This window comes from Macaca mulatta, chromosome 7 (genome assembly GCF_049350105.2).
Source record: "Macaca mulatta isolate MMU2019108-1 chromosome 7, T2T-MMU8v2.0, whole genome shotgun sequence".
In the NCBI taxonomy this organism is placed as follows: Eukaryota; Metazoa; Chordata; class Mammalia; order Primates; family Cercopithecidae; genus Macaca; species Macaca mulatta.
In genome coordinates this window covers 57,213,889-57,227,947 of record NC_133412.1, presented here as the reverse complement: position 1 = coordinate 57,227,947, position 14,059 = coordinate 57,213,889, and the positions used below count along the sequence as shown (strand labels likewise).

The following is a 14,059-nucleotide window of genomic DNA, read 5'->3' as shown; positions in this document are numbered from 1 at the left end:
ATTTCCTGAATTCATCCCAGCCTTCAATTCAGCACTCTTGTTTTTCACATCCAGGAAATCCTTCTGACATCAGATTACTCCCTCTTCATGGTTGCTTCTCGAGGTCCCATAGATGCAGTGTATATTTTCCTGAATCTTGGTGGAAACCAAATCGGGAGTTTTCTAAAACGTTTTGTGTCTTGCAGCAAAGCTAACTTAGAAGGCAGCATTTCCTCGGTTTCTTTGGAATGGTCTCTTTTTGAACTGCAGTATCCTTTCAGGCCCTGTGCTTTTTCCATATTGTTCTCATCCTAAAAAGAAATCCCCCCACCCTGCTCATTGAAGGTGCTCAGTAAAAGTTGTTTGTTTATTTCAAATCCCAAGAATGCTTCCAAAGAAAAGCATTTAAGAAAGATAGTGTGAAAGGGAGGCTATGTCCATTTGCTCGCTTCCTCTGAGCACTATCTACACTCCTAGGTAGAAGATACCCTCGAAAGAACAGGTGAGCCAGGTGCAGTGGCTCACGCCTGTAATCCCGGCACTTTAGGAGGCCGAGGCAGGTGGATCAAGAGGTCAAGAGTTTGAGACCAGCCTGGCCAACATGGTGAAACCCCGTCTCTACAAAGAATACAAAAATTAGCCAGGCATGGTGGTGCGTGCCTGTAATCCCAGCTACTTGGGAGACTGAGGCAGGAGAATCACTTGACTCGTGGAGGCAGAGGCACTCCAGCCTGGGTGACAGGGCAAGACTCCATTTCCAAAAAAAAAGAAAAGAAAAAACTAGATAGTCTGGGCACAGTGGCTCACACCTGACATCTCAACACTTTGGGAGGCCAAGATGGGAGGATCACTTGAGCCCAGGAATTCAAGACCAGCCTGGGTAACATGGTGAAACCATGTCTTTACCAAAAAATACAAAAATTAGCCAGGCATAGTGGCATGCACCTGTAATCCCAGCTACTGGGAAGGGTAAGGCAGGAGGATCGCTTGAGCCCAGGAGGGCAAGGCTGCAGTGAGCCATGATTGCACCACCGCACTGCACTCCAGCCTGGGCAAATGAGACCTTGCCTCATTTAAAAAAAAAAAAAAAGAAAGAAAACTAGATACAGCCATCAGTATGTAATAAGGACAAACAAAAAATAAAGAAGTAAATAAAAAGAAATGAGCACTATATTTGATTCTAAGATTCTTGGTAGTCAAAACAAAAAGTAAAACATGATGACAAAGACTCACAATGTCCAAAAAAATGAAAACCCACAGTTGCTGAAGAGTCCTGATAGCTCCCGTTGGATGACCAATAAAACACGATTCCAGTGGTTTAACCACCAGAGGGCGCTATGTGGTACAGCAACCTTCAGGGCCACTGGTTCCCACTATGCCCTGTAAAGGCTGCCGACCTCAACTCAAGTTCACAAGCAGCTGAAACAAGACCCCTGCAAGTTCACACCCATCTCAGCCCCTTTGTCCTCACATCTTGGCAGCTGCTAGCAGATCCAGATCGAATAGACCACATTTTGTTTTTCCACCTATCAGCTGATGGACACCTGGGTGGTTTCCACTTTGGGGCTATTACGAATAATGCTGCTAAGAACATTCATGCACACATTTTTTTTCGAGGCAGAGTCTTGCTGTGTCACCCAGGCTGGAGGGCAGTGTCACAGTCTCAGCTCACTGCAACCTCCATCTCCCGGGTTCAAGCGATTCTTGTGCCTCAGCCTCCTGAGTAACGGGTATTACAGGCATGCGCCACCACACCCAGCTAACTTTTGTATTTTTACCAGACAGGGTTTTGCCATGTTGACCAGGCTGGTCTCGAACTCCTGACCTCAAGTGATCCTCCCACCTCAGCCTCCCAAAGTGCTGGGATTACAGGCGTGAGCCACTGCACCCCATCCATGTACACGTTTGTGTGAACAGAGTTCCTTGTATCTTGTGAACTCAACAACACGTTTTTAAGTTTGTAATATTTCTCCTGTACTTCTAGGGGTTTTATAATGGAGGGTTTTTAGGATATTGGGAAAACGAAGTTGTACCCTCCTTCAATGTCATCCTTTCCAAGCTTGTTCTCTTAATAAGACCATCCTGGGCTGTCAGTGTGTGGGGGAAGCAGTGATGAGTAGGCCTGGTGGGTACCATTCAGATGCCTTTAGACCCACGTCACCTGCATCCTTCCTCCCCTCTCAGGTCTGACGCCTCCTTATATTGTGATGATGTTGACATTCGCTTCAGCAAAACCATGAACTCCTGCAAAGTGCTTCAGATCCGCTACGCCAGCGTGGAGCGGCTGCTGGAGAGGCTGACAGACCTGCGCTTCCTGAGCATCGACTTCCTCAACACCTTCCTGCACTCCTACCGGGTCTTCACCACCGCCGTCGTGGTCCTGGACAAGCTCATTACCATCTACAAGAAGCCTATCAGTGCCATACCTGCCAGGTGGCTGAGGTGCCCTATCCTCCTATGCCCACAGAGCTTCCACGTCTTGGAGGAAAACTGAGCATGCACGGGGTTGGGGGTGACCCGGAAAGTCCCTGGGGGAGCAGCAGTAACACGTGCTGGGGAGCTGTGTGATGCTCACCACCACTGCCCCCTCTCCCCTGGAACCAAGCTTCCTTCTGCAGAGAGGTAGGGATAGCTCACCTGTCTGGTGCTACTGCTCGGTCTCAGCTTCTTCCATCTCCACCTGCAGGGATCCTGGGGTGTGGAGGGTGCTCTCACCTCCTAGCCCCACTCCTGGAAGCACAGGGTCCCACCCTCATCAAAGGACAGTGCTTCCTTTGGTGAAAAAAGAGAAAGGAAATGAGGGGAGGGAGGACAGAAGGAGAGAGGGAGAGGGAGAAAGAAAAATAAAGGGAGAGAGGGAGGAAGGAAGAAAGGAAGAGAGAAAGGAATCTTACCCCTGCTCTGCTTGGACCACCTCCTACTCTGAGAAACGATGGAGCCCTTTTTGGCCTAATTGGGGTGAGTCAACATAAGGAATGCAGGCCACCTTAGCCTTGGCTTCCCGAGAGACATGGAGTAATGAAGGACTTGGTCAAGGCTGCCGAGCAGTAGGTCAAGTTCAGGGATTGGTTCAGGCCCCTGATGGGCCTCACTGCTCCAGGAGGAGCCCGTCCAGGAATGGTAGGTGATTATCTTTTCTGAGAGGCCACTTACCCAGATCCCAGTTGTGGACAGCCCATCCCAGCCCTCAGAGGCTCAGAGGCTCTCTGAGTGCCCCAGCCCAAAACACCCTAGGCAAGACATGAGGCCAGAGCCTCAGCTCTAGGGCTGCCTGGAGCAGAGCTCCTGAATCACACTGGCTCCCCAGGGCTCCCCAGGAACCTCACCATTCGTCCCCCAACCCACACCTCTGCTGCCAGAGCAATGCAACGACCCAGAATACACCCATTCCCTCTTCTGTTCCCTCCTCCTGCCCCCATCTCAGGACTCACTGGGGCAGGGCACATCTTGCCTCTCTGCCCTGAACTTCTGAAACCTCAATGATCCGCTTCCCAGGGCTCTGAGAAAGCAGAAGAAAACATCCTATGCAGGATGGATTCACCCCCTAAAAGTCACTGAGATCATTCCCAGGGGCCCAGCAGCAGTGCCCTATAGAACAGAGAGGCTGGTTCAGAGACTGCTCTCAGCCCCGTGGCCTTGGCTGAGTCCCTTAACCTCTCTGAGCCTCAGTTTCCTGCCTATGACATTCCTACAGTTATCCTGTAGACTAAAAGTGCCTACGTTCTGAGGCAGCAGTGAGGGTTAAGAGAGAAATCCTGTCCTGTGCGCAACGTGGAGCAGACAGCCTTGATGAAACAAGCTATGGTTGTTCTGGATGTGTAACCTGTTTCCAGCCTGGCCTGAGGTGGGGCCCTGTCATGAAGATAGCAAGGGACATTTTCAGCTTCCCATCCCCCTAAGTTTGCATATAGGGCCACTCAAGCCTCATGGCAGGTGGAAAGGACCCTGGGTTTAGAGTAGGAGGCATCAGATGAGTCATTTCCTGTCTCTGAGCCTCAGCTTCCTCATTCCACAAACCACGCCTGAGGACCTCTCTAAAGATGAGGCCAGAGCGTGTAGGCGGGAGCAGGCCCTGTGTGGGACGGAGGGGGGTTTTACACAGCCTGCAGGTCAGGGGACCCTTAGCACTTCAGGTCAGATGCTGCAGCTGCTGCCCTGAGGGGGTGGGGGGCAGAGCATAGAAGCCCCATATCCTCTGACCAAACCACCCAAAGCAGGACCCTTGGCCCCGGGCCATTTAATCACATTGTCCCTGCTCAGAAGATCAGCTCAGGCTTGGGTTTCAGGGATCATGAGAATGCTGGAGCCATTGCTGCCACTCTGAACCCCGCTGGAGATGGCCCCCAGGCCTCGGAGGGCAGGCAGGCCTACGCTGTCATTTTCACCCCCACTCCCGCCCTCCCAACAGGTCGCTGGAGCTTCTGTTTGCCAGTGGCCAGAACAACAAGCTTCTGTACGGTGACCCCCCCAAGTCCCCGCGCGCCACCCGCAAGTTCTCCTCGCCACCACCTCTGTCCATCACCAAGACATCTTCGCCAAGCCGCCGGCGGAAGCTCTCCCTGAACATCCCCATTATCACCGGCGGCAAGGCCCTGGACCTGGCCGCCCTCAGCTGCAACTCCAATGGCTACACCAGCATGTACTCGGCCATGTCACCCTTCAGCAAGGCCACACTGGACACCAGCAAGCTCTATGTGTCCAGCAGCTTCACCAACAAGATTCCAGATGAGGGCGATACGACCCCTGAGAAGCCCGAAGACCCTTCAGTGCTCAGCAAGCAGAGTGAGTGGCCATGCCGTCGGAGCTGCCCCCCAGCCTCCCAGCCCCACTGAGGCTCAGCCTGGCCCAGCAAGGCCTCGGGGCTGCTCTTCCTGCTCCCATGGGGAAGGAAGGGAGAGGCTGGGGGTCCCACCAGGCAGACTGTGGAGGCAGCACAGAGTCTGGGCGGTGCAGAGAGGTAGCCGTATGTGGGAGCCTAGGGCGCGGCGGGAGGCAGGCAGAAATTCCCAGGGCATCACCACACTTTAGATGAGTGTCAGTTCCCATCGTGAGCAATTTAGGCATCCCTCTGCCCTGACCACAGCATCCTGTGGCATCCCTGTGTTTGTCCATGTCTGCAGAGGACGGGGCCTGGGCCAGGACCATTCAGGGCCCGGGAGAGAAGAGGTCGTCAGCAGCACCTGCCCACTGGGATTCAGTCTGGCTGAGGACTCAGACCAGACACTGAAATGTGGACACCTGATATGAATGGCGTGTGATAGGGGGATGCTCGAGGGACACAGAGGTTGGGGTGGGAACACCATTGGGGGTGTCATAGAAGGCTTCCTGGAAGAACTGTTGGATCTTGATTTTTACCAAGAGGAAAGAACATTCTAGACCATGGGAACAGGATAGGAATGACTGAGGAGCAAGAAAAGAAAGGCCTTGTGTGTTTCGGGGACAGCTGAATGCCAGGCAGACCTGAAATGCTGGGTGTGAGACAGAGGCTGGAGAAATTCCAGGACAGGCTGGAGATAATTCCAGGACAGGCTGGAGCCTCCCCACTCTCACGGTTTTTCCTGACCGTTCTAAAAGTGTCAGGCCTGATTCTGTTTTAGATCTGATCAGGCCACATCTTGGGTGCCACCAGCGTTGTCTTGGTTAGCACATGAGAGCATGTGCACACACCCACGTGCAAACCAGGGCTGGTCAGATGCCCCAGGCTTTGAGGAGAAGGCCTTTGAAGAGGGAAGGATTTCTCTCCTCTCAGCTGTCAAGAGGGAAGGCAGAGGGCACCCCTAGCAGAGGGCACAGCTAGGGTGAGATAAATCCTCCACCATGCTTCTTACCAAGTAACATTCACTGTGGCACATGCAGTTAATGGGTGATGCGTGCAACTGAAAGTCAGTAACCAAGGAAATGGCCTACCAGAAATTTTATAATTTCACATTCTGAAATGTAACGCAAGGCAGTCCTGAGAAATTAACTTGTACCAGGCTTCTTGATTGGTGATCCAGGAGCCCATGAACCTAATTGTGTGCCAAACTGTGTGTGTGTATGTGTGTGTGTGTGTATGTGTATATGTGTATTTGTGTATGTATAAATATGTGTGTGCATGTGTGTGTGCATGTGGACATTATTGTCTAAAGAGAAGACCTGTGGCTTTTTGGGGGTTCTCAAGGTCAGATGCAACTACATCCACTCTCTATGTGGGAAAACTGAGGCCCAGAGCAGTTAAGAGTTTCTGACCAAGACATCACTGTGCCAGACCTACGCTTTTAATATAATTCATCAGCTTCCCCAGGGTGTGTGGACCATGAGTCTCCCAAGATTAGGAAGCCTCTATAATTAATTGTCCGAGACAGGACATTTTTTAAGAGCAACCAGGGGCATGGGGCAATAGGTAAAAAGCAGAGGAAAACTGGAGCAGATGGTGACCTTAACTAAGAAGCTTCGCCAAAAAAAAAAAAAGAGAGGCCATCACCTGGAACTTGTTAGAAATGCAGACTCTCAGGCCCCACCTGAGATCCCCGATCTTGTCAGAATTTGCATTCTGACAAGATCCCCGGGTGTGTCTGGTAAGGTTGGAGAAGCCCTGGTAGAGCAAAAGCCATCTTGGAGATTGACAGTGCTCATTAGCAAGAGAAAGGTTCTGATAAGATCTGTGGGAAACAAAGCTGTTAAACTTTCTTCAGCAGCTGTATCGCAAGCTTACTCTGTTTTGCCTCAGTAAATTATAGACATAATTTTAAAAACAGATATTTAAATTTTAAAATTAAAATTGAGAAAAGTAAAATTATTTATTTCTTTTCTCCCAGGCTCAGAAGTCTCCGTGAGAGAGGAGTCAGATACTGATCAAAACCAGAGTGATGATGGTGATACTGAAACATCACCAACTAAATCTCCAACAACACCCAAATCAGTCAAAAGCAAAAATTCTTCAGGTACAATGCACCAATTCAAAACCACAAATAGATTTCCAGTTTGGGAGAGGGCAGCAGGTCAAGTCGAGTCCAGGCAAGTGGGTGTCATCCCTTATGCTTTATGAGTGGCTCCTAAGAGCAGTAACTTTTCTGATGTTTCATGACCCACCCGCCCCGCCCCGGGGGAAGGGGCTGTGGGCACTGGAACATTGGCTGGGTAGATCCTGCTCTTCAACTCAACCAAGTCACTCTCCCAACTTCAAACAAGACTGCCTTGAGCCCACCCAGCACAGGTGGGCAGGGAAGCTCAGCATCTAGGGCTCATGCATGGAAGATCCTGATTCAGAAGGTGCTTCCTGAACTGCGTGTCAGGCTCTGCGCAGGCCCCTTTCATCATCTTGACAACCTTGCAGAAAGGCCAGGTTTTTCAAATAAGGGGAAAGACTCCAAGAGGCGGTGACATTGCTCACCCGCAGTCTCAGACTCCTGATCCTGAAGGGTCCTTGAGAAGCAGTCTTGGTCTCTGGTTTTCATAAAGCCCTTTCCCCTATACAAGGGGGCTGTGAGATACCCAATGGTGAGAGAGAGCTCCCAGGGGACCCACCTCCCAGGCAGCCCCTCCTCACACAGCTTTCTCCAATGCCCCTGCTCTCACATGCAAAGGGCAGCCTGCAGCCTGAACTCCCCACTATCCAGGCCTTCAAAAGAAACCCAATAGGTAGCAAGGTCATCGAACTTGAGAGAGAAACTGCCCAAACGCACTGCAGCCCTGCCACAGCTGCTCAGACACACAGAACAGAGCTTAGGAGAGCCAAATTTCAGAAATAAGCTGTGAGTCCTTAAAATAAATCATCTGTGCCTCACAGCATAAATACTGCTATTTTGTCTTAGTCTGGATTGCTTTCCAGAGACAAGATGAAACCAAAGGTTTCAGGAGCAGGCTTCTCCTGTCATTACTACTAAAAATTATTATTGTTATTACTAACAGCAATGATATTCCATAGCATTTATATAGCTTTTCACCTAATACAAAGTACTTTCATCTATGTTATCGCCTTTAATCTTTATATCCACCTTTTGAAGCTTTATGCCTGTTATTCAAAGGAGATTGCTGAAACCCAGAGAGGTTAAATAACTTACCCAAGGTCACACAGCTAGTAGGGAATAAGGGAGAATTTCAACTTAGGTGACTGGACTCCAGGAGCCATCCTCTCTCCATCCCACTGTGCCCACGAGCCCATCAGTATGAATTGTTATGGATGTCAGACATTGAACAGGTTATGTGTTAATCCCAAGTAGACTGAGAGAGTAAGAAAACTCATGACGCTGCCCTCAGGCAGGCCCGTGCCCAGCTGGACCTGAGAAGTGAAGGGGTTGAGAGCTGCAGAGAGATGGAAGGGGTGACTGGAGACCTTCTTCAGAAGCAGGAGGGTGCTTCTGAAGGGGCAGCCCTAAGGGTGTTGTGGTGTGACTCTCCCCAAAGATTCTAACACAGAGAGACCCACACACACAAACCAGCACCACCCGACATGCCCTCGTACCCTGAAGACACAGCCTGCTGGCTCTTGACGCTGGTCTAGCCTCGGGACCCCTGGTTTTCTAACAGCCTGAGGAGTTGGGACTGGGGACAGCTGAGGGTTGGTTCCCTCCTCTCTGCAGAGTTCCCGCTTTTTTCCTATAACAACGGAGTCGTCATGACCTCCTGTCGCGAACTGGACAATAACCGCAGTGCCTTGTCAGCTGCCTCCGCCTTTGCCATAGCAACCGCGGGGGCCAACGAGGGCACCCCAAACAAGGAGAAGTACCGGAGGATGTCCTTAGCCAGTGCAGGTATGTGGGGTGGTCTCCGCTCACAGGGTCCTCCCCACGGTCAACCCCAGTGGCAGGTGATAACCGGCATGGTCCTGGGGACTTGTTCTACTGTGGGTGTTTAAGGTGTGCTGCTGAAGGCACAAGTGGGTCCTGTTAAATTGCTTCAATTGATTTCACTCACTCACTGGACACGAAGCTTCCTGAATCATTATTTTGACTTGGGCACCGCCTTCCACTTATGGAGGTGTGGGGTCACAATCCCCACCTCTCTGCACTGGTTGGGGCTGTGCACACACCCAGGGCCTGAACACCACACCTAGAGCCAGGGCCACTGCACATCTAGGGCACAGGCTGCCCTGCACCCTCCTCTTCCAGCGCCCAACTGAATGCCATCCATCCCACCCCCAAACTTCCACCCTGCAGGCATTTGCTAGTGCCGACCCTCCTGCCTGGAGGCCCCTTCCTTCCCACCCGTCACCCTTTGCTACTTGGCCAACTTCTACTCAACATAAAGCCCATCGCCCATGGGAACCTCTGTTCCCCCATGCTCCACCTCCCACTTCTGCAGCCTTGGTCCTGCAGCAGAGACTGGAATAGGGGCCCCCGTGAGCTCTGGTCCCTGGGGATGGCCTGCATGGCTCTGTCTTTGGAGGCTGCCTGAACCTTCCAGCAGCTCTTGAAAGATGGAGAGGTCTAGAAGAGGCTGGGCATGCATGGACCATGTCCACTGAGAAGCCATGACATCTGTGCTATTGGTCAGACACTAGTTGTTAAATATGTTATTATCCCTCTGCCCATGACCCTCTCAGCCCAGCTCAGCCAGATCCCAGAGGCAAATCCAGGCTAGTGTCAAGCTCTGTTTCTTGTCCTCACCTGTCCTCTCTCCCCTCTGCCACGCATGCTGCCAGGGTTTCCCCCAGACCAGAGGAATGGAGACAAGGAGTTTGTGATCCGCAGAGCAGCCACCAATCGTGTCTTGAACGTGCTCCGCCACTGGGTGTCCAAGCACTCTCAGGTGGGTGGGAGCCCTCCCTGGGCAGGCTGCTGGGGACCACCAGGCAATGGCCCCAGGAACCAGCTGCCTTCCAAAAGCAGCTGCGGGCAGAGTGAGCTGATGGCTGGCAGTGGGGCAGCAGGAGGGAGGGAGATCAAGTGTGCCACCCTGATGTTCCCAGAGGACTGCTCAGATTCCCTAGGAGGGAACCAAGGACAAGGAAGGGACAATGGGCCTCTGTCTATCCACCCTGCCTGTAGCAGGGGTACAGGTAGGTTTGTGCCTCCCTGGCCCAGGGGTGCAGCCAGCTGAAGGATGGGCTTTGGTCTGGCCCCAGTGCTTTTATCTAAGATTCTCTAGGCCTGGAGAGCCTCTCATGCCCTGCCAGGAAGCCAGCAGAAAGGAAATGAGGCAGGTCAGCCTGCCCTGGGCAGAAGAGAAACTGGAGCTCCCTCCTCTGGCCTGGGCCCAGACCACCTCAGAGCAGCTCAAAAACAGTAACCAGAGCCACCCATCACGCCTTCCTGGCAGGACTTTGAAACCAACGATGAGCTCAAATGCAAGGTGATCGGCTTCCTGGAAGAAGTCATGCACGACCCGGAGCTCCTGACCCAGGAGCGGAAGGCTGCAGCCAACATCATCAGGTAAAGGCAGTACCTGGTTCCTGGCTCAGGACTGCCTGCTGCGACAGGAGCCCTGCCTTCTGACTCTATGTGGGCTGGTTAGAGGCCAGGGAGGTGAAGAGCGCCCTTGTCAAGGACAGCCCCAAGTAGGAGTGCTGGGGTAGAGGTGAGCTCTTGGGGACAGGCTCGAGCCTGGGTAGTCCATTTGTCGTTCCTTCCTCTCTCCCTACCTTGTGCCAGACCTTGATCTCTTCGAAGCAAGAACCCAGCACACTTCTGCATGTGTGTCCACAGCTGCTACCCCCTGTCTAGCCTGTGCCATCCAATATGGTAGGCGCTAGCTACACAAGGCTATTTAACTCTTTTTTTTTTTTTTTTTTTTTTTTTTTTTTGCGCTCTTGTCACCCAGGCTGGAATGCAGTGGCGCGATCTTGGCTCACTGCAACCTCCACCTCCCAGGTTCAAGCAATTCTCCTGCCTCAGCCTCCCCAGTAGCTGGGATTATAGGCACCTGTCATCATGCCCAGCTAATTTTATTATTATTATTTTTAGTAGAGACGGGGTTTTACCATGTTGGCCAGGCTGGTCTCGATCTCCCGACCTCAGGCAATCCGTCCGCCTCAGCCTCCCAAAGTGCTGGGATTATAGGCATGAGCCACCGTGCCCAGCTTTGGCTATTTAAATCTTAATGAAAGTTAAATAAAATTTAAAGTTCAGCTCCTCAGTGACATGAGCCCAGCAGCCTCAGTTTCACCCCTGACATGTGGCTAGCAGCCCCTACATTGGACAGTACAGGGTGTAGATCACTGCCATCACTGCAGAGATTTATTAAACAGTGCTGGCAAGGCCTGATTTGTAGGTGCTCAGGGAGTGCCTGTTGAATCGAATTCAGTTAAGTTGTTTATCCTCAAACCCGTGCTTGTCCTTTCCTGGCGGAGGTCAGGGTCAGGCAGCCCCATGTCTGAGCTGGCTCAGCCAGTGACTTATGTGAACTGGGCAAGGCCCCTCTCTGAGCCTCATCCATAAAATGGGTGAATAACACCCACTTCAAGGCTGGGGTGAGATCACAGGTGTCACTTCTACAAGCTGCTCAGTGGGTGGCGGGCACCTACCGACTCAGCCTGTCTGCTCCCAGCCCAGCCCAGGTGTGAGGGCTTGGGCCCTGGCCTTTCCTCCTCACCTCTTGCCTGGCCCCAGCTTCCCCAGACTTTCCACCAAGTCCTGCCTGTGACCAGAGTGCCCAGTCTTCCTCCCCAGCCAGGCCGTTGAGGCCCCATGCTGGGGCGCATTCTTCCCTCAGGCTCACAGTCCTAAATCTCTTTCAGACCTCCCCATCTTCAGTACAGAGGCCAGAGTGTGTGCACACACACACACACACACACGCACGCACGTGCATGCACACAACCACCGCTCACATCCTCCCAGGAGGCCTTAGGAGTGTGTGGAGCCCCCCAGCGAGCATATTGATCAAAGCCACCCTCGGAGGGGAGCCTGTTCCCTGGGTGCGATGAAAGAGCAAGCTCTGGAGTTGGCTGCCCTGGTTTGGAGCATGGGCCCACCGTGCTCCAGCTGCGGGACCCCAGGTGAGGCAGTTCCCTGAGGGGCCATTTCCTCAGCTGTAAGATATACATGACAATGCCTTCTGCCAGGCTGATCCAGAGAGCCACTCCCTGCAGCTCCGGCAGGCCTGCAGACCTGACTGTCCCCATGCAGCCCAGACCTGGTTCTCCAGTGTCCGCAGCCTCCGTTGGCACTCACCAGCTGTGACTCTGAGCCCATCACCGTGAGCGTGAGGCACTTTGGCCTGACTTTGAGGCTCCACCCTCATTCCCCACCATGGGTATCACTCTCCTCTGCAATCCCAACTCCATCCTTGCAGTCCTTCCTCTGGGCCTGTGGCTGCCATACTGCCTCCCTGCTCCCTGTGCTTCCTTCCTCTCATGCATCCCGTCACCCATGTGCTCGCAGGAGCGCCTGCTGAATGTCCAGTCCTATGCTGGCACCAGAGCTATGGGGCTGAATCAGACACAGTCCCTCCCTCAAGGGCTCCCTGCCTGAGGTGGCAGAAAGGCCGTTCCCACCCAATCAGATGCAGGAAGCCCAGGGGCTGAGAGGGCCTCAGAAGGGGACCTCCCACAGCCAGGAGGGTCAGAACCATCAGGAAGAAGAGAGTGAAGGACAAAGAGGAAAGGGTGCTCCTGGCAATGGGGATGACGAGGACAGGGGGGCGTAAGAGCAGAGGCCATGTGGGGCTGCCCGAGCTGGGGAAGGGCTGCAGAGGAGTGAAGTGGGGCTCACTATGCCTTCTCGTTCCTGCCTAGGACTCTGACCCAGGAGGACCCAGGTGACAACCAGATCACGCTGGAGGAGATCACACAGATGGTGAGCCGGGCCCACCCTCTTGCTTTCCAAGGCTTTCCTCCCCGTCCTCCTACCCAGGACCCCTGATCCAGCACAGGCATCACCCGTATTCATTTTCTGTGGCTGTTGTGAAGAAATACCACAAACTGGGTGGCTTAAAAAAACAGGAATGGGCTGAGCACGGTGGCTCACACCTGTCATCCCGGCACTTTGGGAGGCCAAGGTGGGCAGATCACCTGAGGTCAGGAGGTGGAGACCAGCCTGACCAACATGGGGAAACCCCATTAATACTAAAAATACAAAAATTAGCCAGGTGTGGTGGCAGGTGCCTGTAACCCCAGCTACTCAGGAGACTGAGGCGGGAGAATCGCTTAAACCCAGGAGGCGGAGGTTGCAGTGAGCCGAGATCACCCACTGCACTCCAGCCTAGGGAACAGAGGGAGACTCTGTCTCATTTAAAAAAAAAAAAAAAAATTATTCTCTCGTAGTTCTGGAGTCTGAAATTAAGATGTGAGAGGGAGGCCAGGCGCGGTGGCTCATACCTGTAATCCTAGCACTTTGGGAGGCCGAGGTGGGCAGATCACTTAAGGTCAGGAGTTCAGGATCAGCCTGGGCAACATGGTGAAACCCCATCTCTACCAAAAATACAAAAAAATTACCCAGGCATGGTGGCGCATACCTGTGATCCCAGCTACTTGGGAGGTTGAAGTGGGAAGACTGCTTGAGCGTAGAAGGCAGAGGTTGCAGTGAACTGAGATCGAGCCACTGCACTCCAGCCTGGGTGACAGAGTGAGACCCCCATCTAAAAAAAAAAAAAAAAAAAAAAAGGTGTTGGAACGGTCATGCTCCCTCTGAAGGCTCAAGGGGAGGCCCTAGTGGCAGTGTAAGAGCTGGTCTTCACCCCAGGTCTGGCTGACTCCAGAGTGACAACTCTCCCTCATTCCATCTACCACACTGCCTCATCCTCAGAAGTCGGGCTGCAGCTCACCACCTGCCCAGAAATGATGGGACCCCAGAGAGAGAGCTGTGCTTACCACAAACAAAGCCAAGCTCATCGTGGCATTCCACAAGGAGTAAGGGAATGATGGTCTTGTGCACTTCCAGTGTCCTGCTACAGCCCACTTTTTTCCAAGTCAGTGCTATGCACCCCAGAATACCATCACAAGCCACCCCAGAGCCCTTGGCCCCTGCATCACAGCAGCCAGGGATGCTCAAGACAGACTCACTCTGACCACACCACCCCCACCAGAGGCAGAGATTGCGCCATGCTGGCTCAGCCCCTTGCTGGCTGAGTGACCTTCAGTCTGTTGGAAGTAGCCAGTGTGAGGACCTGGGACTCTAGGCTCTGGGCCCCTGCTGCCCCCACTCCTCCCATGTTGCCCTCCTGG

General features: G+C 52.9%; 1 protein-coding gene across 22 annotated transcripts in view; it reads left to right on the top strand.

The window, feature by feature from the left end:
• The window catches only part of RASGRF1 (Ras protein specific guanine nucleotide releasing factor 1), a 306,382-nt gene that overhangs the window by 251,840 nt on the left and 40,483 nt on the right, over positions 1–14,059 (top strand). For 10 of the 22 annotated variants that reach the window (XR_013395851.1, XM_077940098.1, XM_077940099.1 and 7 more), the window contains 7 exons: positions 2,164–2,412; positions 4,388–4,761; positions 6,777–6,902; positions 8,541–8,711; positions 9,602–9,708; positions 10,219–10,331; positions 12,632–12,692. Coding sequence is in view for 21 of the 22 variants with exons in the window: in XM_077940098.1 (XP_077796224.1) it covers positions 2,164–2,412; positions 4,388–4,761; positions 6,777–6,902; positions 8,541–8,711; positions 9,602–9,708; positions 10,219–10,331; positions 12,632–12,692 (1,201 nt within the window). In the remaining variant the exon portion in view is untranslated. Of the gene's footprint in view, positions 1–2,163; positions 2,456–2,913; positions 3,846–4,015; positions 4,113–4,344; positions 4,762–6,776; positions 6,903–8,540; positions 8,712–9,601; positions 9,709–10,218; positions 10,332–12,631; positions 12,693–14,059 lie in introns of those variants that run through there. The other 12 variants (XM_077940094.1, XM_077940092.1, XM_077940095.1 and 9 more) reach the window with 4 other exon arrangements.